Source organism: Diuraphis noxia, unplaced genomic scaffold (genome assembly GCF_037042655.1).
Source record: "Diuraphis noxia isolate RWA-SAM2 unplaced genomic scaffold, SU_Dnox_SAM2 contig0002, whole genome shotgun sequence".
NCBI classification, from domain to species: Eukaryota; Metazoa; Arthropoda; class Insecta; order Hemiptera; family Aphididae; genus Diuraphis; species Diuraphis noxia.
The window spans coordinates 6,439,898-6,455,442 of record NW_028301712.1 but is presented as its reverse complement, the minus strand read 5'-3'; the positions used below and the strand labels follow the sequence as shown (position 1 = coordinate 6,455,442).

The following is a 15,545-nucleotide window of genomic DNA, read 5'->3' as shown; positions in this document are numbered from 1 at the left end:
ATGTTGGTATTATTGTGCTTACTGAAGCGTTATCGTCAAGGATACGTCGAGGGATGTGAAAAGACTGTGAGAGAGAGAGAAAGAGAGAAAGACTCGAAATAACTCACATGGGTGATTTCCCGAGGGCCGTTTGTTCAAACAAATATAATATTTTACGAGTCGAAACATACACACTTACACATATACTCATATATATATATTTAATACCCGATGAGGACCACTGTTAGGTAGTAATACTAATACAAATCGCTTTTGAGTTCGGTTTGGAGCTTTTTATTCATAAATCTCGAAACGCTGTGTATTTATACGTTTTTTTTTATTGGAATCGTTTTTTGTACACTTATCATGGTTGTCATAGCCATCACACGTGCCATTTTACATAAAGCAATAGAGATTTAATTCATATTGGGCGCGTGATTTAGTTGCAACACGTGCGCTGACTACGGACACATAGGCTGCACGAGATTAATAATAATCGGTCGCATAAAAACGTGCCTCGTAAAAAAAAAAAATAATAATAAATAAAACAACGTCGAGAAAGATGGACAAAAAAAAAAAAAATAAATAAATAAATAAGAAGTAACAAAGCTGGTGTCATCTTACGAAATAAATTAAAAATCTGTGCAATATGCTGCGGGTGTGCACAATATAATATAATATTATGTTAGCACTAAGACCGTTTTCCGGTTCATCACCCCATCGTAGACTAGTTGATAATGTGATACCTTTAATATTACTACTCAAATATCTTGATTTGAAACAATTGGTGACCTCTGGTTCAGATTTTCGAGTGCATGTTTTTTGATTAAATGATATTATAGTAAAACTTGCATAAAAGACGAAATATTTTGATACGATTAAAATATTTGAATCACGTGTGACATAAACCGTAAATTCAATTATTTTTAAATTAACATGTACACGTTAGAGTACCTTAAATACAATAATAATAATAATAATAATAATATGATTTCATGATGGATATCAACATTGAATATAACGAAATATGTCAACGCGAAAGCAGTCTCATTCCCACCTGACAACAACCAAATTACCTAGTTGATACAAGCGTAACAGAACACCTTAAAAAAGAAACACCAAATACTATTTATAATAACCTATTTAATGAACTAATACACACTTCAAATACCAGCACTCAGATCTATACGGATGCATCCAAAACCGATTTGGGCATTGGACTTGCAGTAGTACACCTCAATACAACCAAACAGTACAAACTCAATAAATTATGCAGTATTTATTCAGCTGAATACCTAGCACTATTGAAAGGAGTTCAATTAGCCCTCGATATCAATAATACTAAAATCGATATATGTTCTGACTCACTCAGTGCCTTAACAAATCTACAATCCAAAACCCTATCAGAACCATTGGCTCTTTCAATTAGCAACCTTCTTTCCAAATCAAACAAAGAAATAAGATTTATATGGACCCCAGGTCACTGCAACATAAAGGGAAACGAGAAGGCAGACGAAGCGGCTAGAAATGCAGTCAACAGTCCTGATGGTGAAATCATTCCTTTTTCCTCACTTGTAGATATAAGAAGAAACATAAACAAATACTGTATTGAATTGTGGAACTCACAGTGGCACACGACCACGGAAAATAAACTAAGAGAAATAAAACACTCTGTCGTGCTCTGGCCGAAATACACTGACATAAACAGAAAAAATGAAGTGATTCTTAATCGACTCAGAATCGGTCACACGAAACTGACACACGGACATCTTATGGCAAAGACAGATCCACCCCTTTGCCCAACATGCAATACAAACTACTCCATCAAACATATCATCATCCACTGCCCAAACTTCAACGAAGCTAGAAAAGATTTCAACATCCCAGACAACCTGTACGAAGCAATTGGTCCATTTTCAAACTTTCATAGCATAATTTTATACTTTAAAAAAATAGAATTGTACAATAGCATATAATCATTTAATGTAGAAATTAACACATGTAAGCTAATAAGTAATAACCTATGTAGTTGATGCTTAACCAATAAAAAAAAAAAAATAATAATAATATGATTTCGTATTTTGATGAAATTTAACATTCAAACAAGTCGTAACGGAGTCTTTTGAAATTTCGTGAAAAATACTATACTGTTTAATTTTGAAATAATTTGAGTTTTTATGAAATTTTGTTTAAGTAATATTATCATAATATGTAATTACCTATGCCTTATTTCATACTATTAAATAAATTGTGAGTTAGTTGTTTATCAGATATATTATAATATTTTATTGTATGCAGAGTGTTGTTAATATTTTTTGTAAATCTCAATGTCTTTGCTGCTAAAGGTGAAATCAAAGTAAAAAAAAAAAATGTTTCATACTATAACAATCTTAATAATCAAAAATGTATTTAATTTTAATGACCTGAAAATCATCCTAGTTAAAATATGAATTTCCTTTACGTTCACATTCTGTCAGGAATAAGCTAATGATTTTTAATAAAATATAGGAAAGCGATCTTTTCAAACTGGACGAATTACAATAATTAATAGTACCTTGTCTGATTTATTTAATCGAACTAGGAGAGAAATTTGTTGAGTACTCGTCTTGGATATTTCAGGTATCTAAATTATTCTTCTCCGTTGAAGTTTCGTTGTATACTTATGTAAGACCCTGTGAGCCATCTCGTAAATCGTTAAGTTGTCAATATATTAAACATTATTCACCTGTTGTGCATGCACTCGATGATATGCCAAGATAACAAAAATAATATGCACATAATACATACATCGAATCGATTAATTTATTTTTGTAATATAATATAGGTACTTAATGTGGTACTTATCAGTTATCGTTGTCGGTTATCCTTCCACCACTCACTAGTAATGTAATTTGATACAGGGCTCATCGCATTATCTCGTTAATACCATTCAAATACAATTCGTTCTAACAAGTAGTTTCGTATCCATATCAAAAATTTAAAATGCAATATTTAAAAAATTTATAAAAATAATAAGCCATAAGAGATGTATAGAATTAAAAAATGAATAATTATAATAATAAGTATATTTGATTTTTGCAAATATTTTTTTTTTTATTTCAAAGCATAAAACCATAAAGTTAGTATAATAGTTCAAATGTTTTTTTTTTTTTTTTTAATGTAATTTAAATTCAAAAACATTGTTTACGCACATAATTAGTATAAGACCAGTTGCAGGTGATGTAACGACGTTATAAGTTATAACTGCACAACTTCGCATGTGTATGTGAGATGTCAAACGTTTATTGAGTTATTTCTCAAGTGAAAATATTTTGTCGCGAAAAAAAAAAGAAATATAATATGTATAATATGTTTACCGTATACCTAGCTCACATTAATCATATAACGCTTTTTCAAACGACTTGGTATATAAATTATGGTATAAATCAGTATTATATTTTATCATAATATGATGTATACATTTTTTCTCCTCAGCGTTTATTATTATCTTCGTTGTACGCGTCAAACGCACTTTTAAATCCAAGTAAATCAGGACACGTGCGCTGGCTGTACATCGTTTCGGGCGGACCCTATCACCCACCACCCCACGGCAACGGTACCCACCCATTCGTCGTGGGAAGAACGACTTTCCGGCACCACCGTCCGTTCATTACAAATACTTACAATAATATTATTATGATACCATACAAACCACACTAAATATAATGCATTGAAATGCTGTGTATTGTATTATTACGTTACAACAACTTATATAATAATTAATAATTATATCGAATACAAATCCAAGTTACTTATAACCTACACCTTATTCCCTATAATATTATACTGCACCACGCTATTACTTTGGTAAGTTTGTTTAAAATATGTAAAACTTAATGGTATAATACATGGATAAGATTAAGCTAAGTTTGTAGATTAATATTTGGTTTTTTTCTCTAAAATATGATCTTGTTTCGTTTGAATTTTTTAGTGAATTAAATCACTTTACCCCACTTTAACGATTCTATTACATTTTGTATTATTTGGTATATTATTTGTATGTACAATATATTTCATACTAAAATTCAAATCATATTTTAATTTAAAAAAATATACCTTCTTGGTTGTTAATGGAAAAAAAAATAAATTCAATCTGCTGATTTAAACTTTTATTCAACTTTTATAACTAATATTAGGTAGATTAATGCATTTGGGTTCATTTTTTTTTATTCTTAACCGACTCTTCGAGTCTCACAAAGAAAATATAGCGTTTAAATTTAACCTAACTTATACATTTTTTTTTTTTTTTTGCTTTACAATATTGATTATGGTTTAAATAACTAACTAACATAATAACATGTACACATGCATACTAGTATATGATGTCATAATAGATCATTAGACATTTTTAATTTTATCTTTTCCAATATAAAGTCTGAATTTTCAACGTTTACATAAATCGGTTGCGATATGAGGCCGGTTCATGTTACGCATCACGCCGGTGCTCTCGTGAATTTTTTAGCAACACCAGTCCGTCTTCATGACCGTCGTGACCGACCCATATTCACACTTTAATAATATAATGTAGTGTCTTATTTACCAACCATGTGCGTTTTTAAATTTTTTGTTCGTCACGTGTGTGGTTTGGTGCGTAGCCGTCTGATGCGTATGGTCTATTTTTTATATTATGAGCCGTTCGTTCATCTTCTTCTATGGCGTTTTACAAGCGATTTAGGCCCATTGCCGCAACAACCACTTGCCTCCACTTATCTCTCTCCTTAGCCAGTTCAGCTCCGTTCTCAATTCCAAGATTTTCTAAGTCCTTGTCCACTCTATCCTTCCATCTTTGTCTGGGGCGTTCTCTTGGTTATTTTGTGTTTGGTTTCCAATCTATAACTTGTCCAATTATTCTCTCTGATCTCCACACGTGGCCAGCCCATCTTAGTATATTACTTTTTAAGACACCATTGATGGCTGCTTCTCCATATAGGTCTTTAATCTCCTGGTTTGTTATCGTCCCATATTTACCTTCGTTGGTTTTTTTTGGGTCCATAGATCCTCCTTAATATCTTCCGTTCAAAGATCGGATATTATTATTATTATTATTAATGTTTTGTTAATGCGACAATTGTTGTCATCAGCATCGAACGCAATCGTTGTTTTTTTTTTGTATTATCAATCACCTGCTTGATCTTCATCATTATTATACTTATTTTGTATTGTGTTAGGACTAACATAGCATTAAGCCACGCTCATGTATACGTATTAATTATATAGTACTATAAAATATACAATTTATACTTTTATACAGTCCACTATAAAAATAGTCTTATTATTTTCTTTTATATTATAAAAGGGAAGTATGATTTTTATTTGTTCCCAAAATTAGTTGAGTTACAACCGTGTTTAGTTGAACCGGCTATCACGACTTAGTATCATGAATAAATAACACATATCGATTAAAATAAATAATATCCAACTTCACATAATTCCACAATAACAAATCGTTATTTTTTGATACAATTATAGATATTTGTCCGAATCTAATATCGTCCTTCTCCGACTCTCCGTTGCCTCTTTTAGACCTCTTTTAGGCCATGAAAATAAATATCAATGGGCGCCGTGCGTATCAGTTTCGTATTTTTGTCAGAAAATTGACGTCATCGTCACGCATGACTGCTGGAGAGGAAGATTTTCCAGCAATAGATATAATAATATTATTAAAGTGGGAAGGCGTCCATTCACAAATTATTTTCTACTATTAACCTATACAGGGTGATTTTTTTATCGAAGAACACTCATTATTTAAAAAGTATGAGTGTATGAGTATGAGTGTTCTTCGATAAAAAAATCACCCTGTATATAGTATATACGTGTTTACGTATGCCACCCGGCGCGTGTTGTTGTATCTATACATAATATTATTATATCGATCATATCATTGAAATTCCTTTTGTTAGTGTTTTGTGTCGAATACGTCCTACGAATGACGCGATAATTCTATACATAAATATTGATATTATAATATTTATATAATAATATATTATATTGTATGTGATATTAATGTTTAGACGACGACAGCCCGCTGCGGTAAACATAATGAAAACGTAATTGCCTATTAATTGTATCTGCTGTATCTGCATGTTCCTGTGTACTATTCGTGTTTCATCTCTTCCACACAAGACGGGTACCATTAAGAACCTTATTTTATTTGAAATTGTTAAGAAGGCTAACTTTTTGAAAACGATGATAATAACTATATTTAAAAATTCAAGCGAGTAGCTTTTGACTTATTAAACTTTAGGAACAACCTACTTACTATTTACTAAGTAATAATATTCTATGGTTTAGATTTAGAGTATTATATAGAAGCTATGGTTAGACATAAAATAGACGTACAATTTAGTCTAGTTGGGAATAATGACTGGGGTGCCGACAAAAACAGACTAATCACAGTCTACAAAGCCCTCATTCTATCAAAAATAGACTATGGAGATATAATCTACAATTTTGCAAAAAAAAAAAGTGCTAAGTACGCTAGAACCCATACACAATCAAGGCATACGTTTAGCCGTAGGAGCCTTTAGGACGAGCTCAGTTGACAGTATACTCTACTACGCAGGAGAAGCTCCCCTCCATTTCAGACGCCAAAAACATATCTTAAAATATGTAACTAAAATTAAAAATCCGCCTGATCACATCACCAACCATATTCTTCACATCCCATTACCCCCTAATCTATTACCCTCTAGAAGAACATTATTTGAAAACTTTAAAACTATTAGTGAAAACCTATCCTTCCAAGCACAAGCACTAAATAAAATTCAACCGTCTCACCCTCCCTGGGCCTGGTCGCCAATCATCAACACCAAACTGACTGAATACTGTAAACAAAACACTGAAAATTTAATTATACGAAACCAGTTTCTGAAAAATATCTGAAATAAATAGATCAACAAGCTTCATGTGGGTCCCCTCTCACATTGGGATACCCGGAAATGAGAAAGCTGACTCTATAGCCTATGAAGCCACCACATCTCCTTCCTCCACAAAGATAAACACACTAACCTCATCCGAAAATTTCAACATTGTACATCATAAATTAATGGAAGAATGGCAAAAAGTCTGGTCTAACTTATCCTTCTCTAATAAACTGAGAAAAGTAAAATTATCTATTAAAAAATTAAAATATCCTCCCAACACCAAACGAAGAGATGAAGTAAATATTACTCGAGCTAAAATAGGCCACTACTTTTAACTCATGCTTATCTCATAAGAAAAGAACCAGCCCCAGTATGCGATACTTGCAATGAGACACTAACACTAGAATATAATATCATCATTAATTGCACCAAATACACGGAAGCCCGCAAGATCCTCAAAAACCCCACCTCACTCCATCAAGCACTCAATGAAGACAATACGGACGCAATCAATGTATTCTTCCATAGTATAAACATAAGTCATAAATTGTAATAATTATAATGTTCACTTATTTATATTAATTTAATGCAGGCTAAAAGCCTTTGATGTCGAAGCCTTAATAAATGTATATATAAAAAAAAAATTTTAGTCTAGTCTACTATTAAACTCGGACAATTTTTACAATCATGAATTGACGGTAAATTAATTTATTGTTAACTATGATTTTCATAATAATCATCTGCTTCGTTATACAACAGTACAAATAAATACATTTTTTTTTTTTTTTTTGAATAATAGGTTTTATATTATAGTTATAGGCCAGTGGCCACAATACGTAAAGGCATGATACATTTAATATTTTAAAATACATTGTCATATCATATTATGTTTTTAATAAACATTTGAAAATTTTAAACACCACATTTAAAAAAAGATGTTAGTACAAATATAAAATAAATAAAGAAGTGAACATTCTTCATGAACCACTCTGTAAACGGGATGTCGCTGGTGGATTGGAAATTAATTGCAATGATTTTCCAGATCACATTATTATTTTAAGTTACAATATCGTCTCACGAATTTAATAATATACCGAATTATTTCTTAACTATTTATACAGAAAAACGTTACCAACATAGTATCAAGAACCTATAGTATATTTCTCATTTTCAGGCAAGCCATTTTTGAGTGGGTAGACTAGCATTAATTAGTAGGTATACTTAAAAGTTTAACGTTGTTTACCGAAGGCTTATCGTTTAAAATTATTATTTTGGAATAAATAACCTGAAACGGTTATTTGTTTTTCAATATAATAAATTAAGTGCCAAGGAATATATTTTTATAATATAGATATTCGTCAATTATGTTGATTGAAATATTGTTGAAACGTATATTCTCATGTTAAATGAAAACATTTCTTAGATTTTGAAATATTTTGACAGCTAGGTTCGACATTACTAAACATTTTTTTTTTTTTTTGCAGGTAGTTACTTGTGTTTGACAGAATGCTTTTATACATATTAAATATTCCACTTTACACCTTTTTGTTATAAAGAAGATATTTAATGTACTAATGTAGGTAAATAGACTGTGAATCATTGTACTTATATTTAGTTTGAATATCATATGTATGTGATGTATTGTAAATATACAAATAGAATTTTTGCCAGAAATATCAAACTACACTACATCATGCAATATCGGAAAATTTCTTGAAAAATTAGATATCTAGATAAATATTTGAGATGCTATTAATTAAAACTATGAAGAATTAAAGCTATGGTATAATAAAACATTTTCCAATAAGAGTAAGATTAACAAAACACTTACCGAATGTCTTCTGGCAAAGGACGGCAGAGATAACCCAACCCAACCTAATGACATAGATTTTTCTTCAACTTGAGACCAACATGGTCCAGAAAAATGTCATATGTACTCATTAAAAATGCACGCACTAAAAATCAAAAGAAATCTTTCACGTATCATACTTGAATCGTTTAGTATAAATCTTTAAAATATAATGTATTTCAGAATCGCCAATAATTTTAGTAGTTGAAGCGTACGTGGAAATGAACGGACAAAATAAATACTATCTATATTGTTATAATAAATTACAGAGTATGCACAAACTAGTCGCTACGTATCTTTGGAAACAATACTAACAAATAGGCGATAGGGTTGAAAAAATATATATTTAACCTAAACGCAAATTCCTTCCAAAACATTTAATTTGAATTTCCTTCGCGGCTTTCTTTATTACATCTTATCCCGTAATAGATACTTCAAGTGTCACAGACTCGTAACGTGTAAACTGCGTTCAAAGAACAACCTTTTTGCAACCGGTAAATATTTGTTTGCGTTATCGTTTTTTACGATACGTTTAAACGACATAATATTTACGCGTCGAACATTTTACGGATGAAAATTATAGTGTGGAATAAAAATCAATAAATACTTTGGTTTTCATAAGTAGGTAGCTTTCGGCAGATTTATTATGAAATACGATGCTTCAATGCATCAATGTCGTCGCACCAGTCTTAGAAAACGTCTAGTAGATCAAATATTACGTTGTTAACACTTGTTATTCCTCACATCGCAACATCCGAGCAATATAATATAATATATGTTATTGAAATGCTAGTTAATAAAACTCGAATTAATATGACATACGTGCGTTTGGTCAAACCATTGACAGTACCTTATGTATGTATAGTATTTCAATATTGTTATTATTATTTATGCATTACTGGCTCGGTCGGTTCTATAAATTTTATTATATTTCAACAAATAAAAACGTAAGCTAAAAATGTTTGCACTATGTACGTATACGCGTCTTCGGTATGCTAAACTATAATTATTATTGAATCATTATAATTTCTGATCGATACATTACTTGCTAAACATAATTGGATGGCGTCCGTTATCTTAAAATTTACATGTTGTATAAAATGTTTGTAAAATCAAAATCACAAGAATTCCAATTTTCAAAATATTTTTATTTTTGTGTATACCTACATAGAGTATAGATATACGACCACTTGTCAAGTTTATGATTTGTATCACAATACAACTTTTATAAAAGTAACTTTACGGTTAATTACTTTTGGTATCAGTTGCAGAATTTTCTTATAACATGATAAATATACATTCACGTTTTTCGTTGTCATCTAGTTTATGTTTAGTTAGCTGGCTTTTAATATAAGAGCTATTCAAATAATTGTTTTCTTTATTGATATTAAAACATAGAGTATTTTGATCAAAAACGTATTGGTTTAAATTGAGTGGGGCATTACGGGATAATTTTGTGTATTGTAAATTGGCTGACACCCACGACATAGGTCCACGACGTGTGGCACTCGAAGGTATTCTGAGTGCCCCATTACAAATTTTTAACAAGTAAAATTATATTTATTTATTTTATAATAGTAATGATAATAATAAAATATATATATATATATATATATATATTTGGTGGACCGCTTGCAGATGATAGCTTACCAAATTGGCACGTCGAACAAAAAAGGTTGGGCATCACTGTGATGGATAAACAACATTTTTACCGTCAAAAAAATACAATATTAACACGCGTTTCGTGTATTAAAATTATGCATGTCAAATACGCTTGTGACGTGAACACGTCAACTCTGTAAATGAAAATTTAATTAATATAATAACCGATAAGAATCGGTATTAGTTGATGTGGCTTGCCGTTTGTATTGTGCTCTATTTATCTGACATTCGTGGTTGCAACCGATACGTATGGTTTAAGGGGGAGGGGGTAGATCAAGAGTTGTTCACAACACAACATTTCACAACCACACCCTTCTCCTGGTCAATCATCAGATGTGCAATTGCACTTAATGCACATAGTATATCACTTTATACAAACAACTGCCTATATAAACGAATTTAATAAATTACTTGTCTGAAGTAAAAAAAAAAAAAAAAAATACTAATATAAATTTAGGTTTATGGTTACCTGGGTGGTGCCGTCTACGTAATTAATCGACTTAATATTGCATTTAAGTGGATTATAAAATGTTTTCAGCAAAGTGGAGCAAATTGAATTTCAATCACTAAAGTTTGACTTTGGACTAATGCCGATGGAAGCGTCGTTGATATAATAGTTTGCCAAGCATTAATGTTATACACGTATAATCCAGTTTAGTCTATTCATATTCATATATTATACGAGTTCAATACCGGGATGTTATAAATAATATATTATCTTATAAAAATCACAAATTTCATAATAATTGTTGATAGCGTTAACTATGTCCGGAAACATTAATAGTCTTAGTCACAAACACCAGTATCATGATATACCCGCAACATTAATATTATAGCTAGCGTATGATTGAAATTATTACTATGGAACTATCATTCCACCAATTCCCGACGGAGATGAATTTCGTATTTTTCTTCTGATTAACACTGCTAACCGATGAAGTATTAATTACGACCGATTGTTGTTTTGATTTCAGGTTGAAGTAAACGTCCGCTGTTTGGAGGGCGTAAGAAAACTGGTGTTCAAATCAGCATTGAGCTGTTCATGTTACCACTGCAAGAAGGAGTGATTTTGATTTTCTTGTTTAAACATTTAACCACGCCGCGGAGACACTGAATATTTTTATTAGAATTTTTAATTATCAACAAAACGCCTTTATTATTGTATAACAATATGAGTACTCTATAGTTACCTTGATCGTAATTTATAGCTCATAATAAATTGATTAATACCTTTAACACTGTACCTAATAACATAAATATACTCGTTTGTACAGTTCGACACACGACGCCGAGTCCAAATATTATAATATTATAGTATTAGTTACACGCACATTATAGATTTGGATGATTAGTCTTACTATTTTCAATAATTTATGACGATACATAATATTATAAATTATAATTAGACGTTTGAATGATAATGATGATGATTTTTTTGTTCAATAAATTTAAAAATTCACGCAACAGCACGCTGCAGTACAATTTATTTCTTTCCATTTTTCCTATTCGGTCTGCAACGTATGAGACTTATTTAAGCACACGTCAAGACGTAACTCATCACTAAGTAAAAACCAAAATACTTGGTAAGTATGTATTTATTCAGCACTGTGGGTGTACGACAACAGGTTGCTAACAGGATCGTTAATCCAAAATCGATGTCAGATTCGTTTAACACGACCAGTAGAAGTGATGCACCGCACCAGTTTTGTGTTCCAGCTGCGAATTTGTTATACCGTTTTTTATTTCGCCTACATTTTTGTGCACTCATCCACCAGCTGACGAAATTCATAACACTTTTACGTTAACTCGAAAGTTGCAGTTTAACTGTTTAAATAGGATTTAGTGCGTTTCTATATACGAAGCGTACGTAATCGTAGGTACTCAAGGTAGTAGGTACCTACATATTGGTTGGTCGGGTGGTCAACGGAATCTGACAGTAAATTCGAGTTTTCCGATTGTACGTCATTAATAACTATCTGACACACGATTATCGCGATTATAAATGAGGATAACAGGAAGGTTTTATTTCCCGAGATTCAGGTAAAACATATTTATTTTCTCAATTCATATATGCACGGTGTGATAAATCAGGCGCTTATTAGTTGCCAATTAAAATATACGAATCGTCTACCATTCTTAACGTTAATAAAATATTAATATACCTCAGTACACATATTTTAGAAGAGCTCAAATCCTAAAAAACAAAAATATACAAAGTTAATTATTGATTTTTTTTGAATACCTACATCGATATTGTAATGCACAGCTAGTTAATTTCAAGTTTGTGGCAATTTAAATCCACATCCTCACAGTGGTCGAATGTAAAACTATATTAATATTTTTATTTTATTCTTTTAAATCTTACACATGAAAAATCGTTGCAGTTTTCGTTTATTGTGAATAGTTTTTAATAGTCGGTTTATTTAGTATTTTTAATATATTTATAATTTTGGGGTTTTTAAATACATATTATTATATATCCTACGACCTTCAGGTCCTGGTAATAGTAGTAACCTACATGTAAAGCAATATATTTGATAAAAAAATAATATTACGTTATAATATTATAATTATTAGGGAGCGAATTGAATGCAAATCGCATTTCTTTCTGAATGCCCGAAAATATTGCTTTTCAAGCACAAAGTTCATTTCATACTTCAAGGAAATAAAGAATGTAACTTTTATTTTGTATTTTTTTGAATTTTAAGACAGTTAAATTTTTTGATATTTTAAGTGCATTTTTATGTTTTTAAGTCATATTTATATAGGAATAGAAAAAATTCGATAAAAATATAGATTAACATTCATTCTAAAAAATAAAAATAAATATTTATTATGATTTTACCCATCAGAAAAAACGCTGACTCCAGACGAAACTATTGTTGACACGTGTAGATATACCTACGTATATTTATATACATGTTACAGTTAAAACCCGAAATCCGTCGAGTACTGACATACAAGTTACAACATATTATATGCAATTAGGTAAAGATAAGATAAGCTATTTATCTAAATTTTAATTTTGTATTGCACTGTTGAGTTAACTGAATGCAATTTTTTATAAGTTTTAAGTTTAAAATTGTGTTTTTATTGAATTTAAATACATTTTGGAAGTTTTAGAACATTTTTTTAGTGCATTTTTTCGTGTATTGGTACTGTATGTTTTTTTTTTGTATGTGTATAGTCGTATTGTTTTAGATCATTTTTCTTATTTCTTAAGGCAATAAAGCCCGTTCCCTTATTATAATATACGACTCGAATATTTTTGATTTCTGCGAACTAGCGGCGTTAGTGTGGTTATTGCTGCAATGAATATTAAACCGCATCGGTATTGACAGTTTTGATTATTTCGAAATCAAAAACTCTACTCGGATGCGAATCGAGAGAGAAATTCGGAAAATACAAACTGCGGGGTTATTATTTCACTATTCGTAAGTTTCATCTTTGTTCAAAATCATAACTAGAGCCCGGAATTATATTCTTTTGCATATTTTTTTTTGAGTCTATGCAGTCAGACGGGGGTTCGAAATTTTTACGAATCATGAAACAGGTGTAATAATGGCAAAAGTTTTTTTTGCATATTTGAGAATATTTCAAGATAAAAGATTATTTCATATAATAAAGAATATTAGAGAAAATATTGATCAATTTGTATAGATGCTCGTTCTTTTTGGTTGCAGTGACGTAAATACTATAAATTATATTATGTCCGATAATAGTGATAATGATATGATATTGAAAATATACTTTATATTTATATACCATCGTCCATCGTATATACGATTGTTATACCCTACGTGGCTACGTATAGTAATGTGCTGCAATTCACTGTAGTACATAAGATATGTGACTTATTCTAAGATAACAATGCCTGACAAAAAATGGAATTACTACACAAAAATAGCTAGCTCCAATCTTGTATCAGTTGTATCGTAGTATCTATTTATATCAGTTTTTTTTTTTATTATTTGCTTAATTTTGTTGCATATTGAGAATATATTAATAAAAAAGCATATAGTTTTGGTATATTTTATTATGATTTTTAAAGAATATTGGAAGAATATTTTCAACTTTTTAAGAGATATTATATATAGAATCTTATTTTGGCTTTTTTTAAAGAATATAGTTCCGGGCTCTAATCATAACATTATCTACAACAAACGAAAACATCACGTCGAGTCAATCACGAAACAGTGTAGGGTTTCCAAATAGGATTTCGAAATCAAGGTCTATTATGTATGTTCAAATAAGTTGGCGTACATGACGTTATGTATTCACCGGGATCGATATTATAGCCGTTGGGTAGACAATTTGCGGAAAATAAAAATATGTGTTCACCACTGAATGCGGTGTACTTGCGGTGTACGATTTATAGACGAGTAATAATAATATACGATGTAATACGCACGCAGAGAGGTAGGTACATATTTTTAATAATATATCATACTGATTCGAATCCTCTGAAAACCGAGTTGTAGAAATTGACTTTTTTTTTTTTTGCAACGGACATTTCTGAATCGCTGAAACGCGTGTTAAGTAACCAAACGCACAGTAGGTAGTAGTAGTTCTTAAAAATATATATTTTCCGAGAAAAATAATCACTCACAAGCAGATCAATTTCAATTTTCGACTGAATAAAAATGATTTTACTTCCACGTAATGATTGCGAATATTCCGCATATTTTATGATATGATGCAGAGGTAGCTATATTATACAGATTATGATGCTGGGCAAGTTGAATATGATATATTTAAAATCGGTTAAATAGTTAACCTAACAATATTTCTCGATTTTTTAAACGGCTTAAGCAATTGGCATTCCGATACGTCAATTATTATGCTTACGAATAAATAACGAGACCACATGCATTTTGTTAGTAACAATATTATCATACTGTTTTATTTAAAATATAAAATTTAAAACGTATCTTTATATTTCAAGTAATATAATAATGCATATTGCACAAAATCCGAATGGCTTAAATTCATATAAATAAAAATAAAATAAAATGTAACCTTAATTAATTTTATTTTTGATCACGCTTATTGAGTAAGTTTTTTTTTGTTCATATACAATAATACAAATATAGATTATACAATTTTCAAAACGAATGATCAGCATTATGTTCTGTTTATTTATTTAAACAAAA

General features: G+C 30.4%; 1 protein-coding gene across 1 annotated transcript in view; it reads left to right on the top strand.

The window, feature by feature from the left end:
• Positions 1-11,861, top strand: part of Gpa2 (Glycoprotein hormone alpha 2) — a 54,898-nt gene extending 43,037 nt beyond the window's left edge. Inside the window, exon 4 of the mRNA XM_089220770.1 lies at positions 11,367-11,861. Coding sequence (XP_089076896.1) covers positions 11,367-11,459 — 93 coding nt within the window. The 3' untranslated portion in view covers positions 11,460-11,861. The remainder of the gene's footprint in view (positions 1-11,366) is intronic.
• Positions 11,862-15,545: the final 3,684 nt, after the last annotated feature.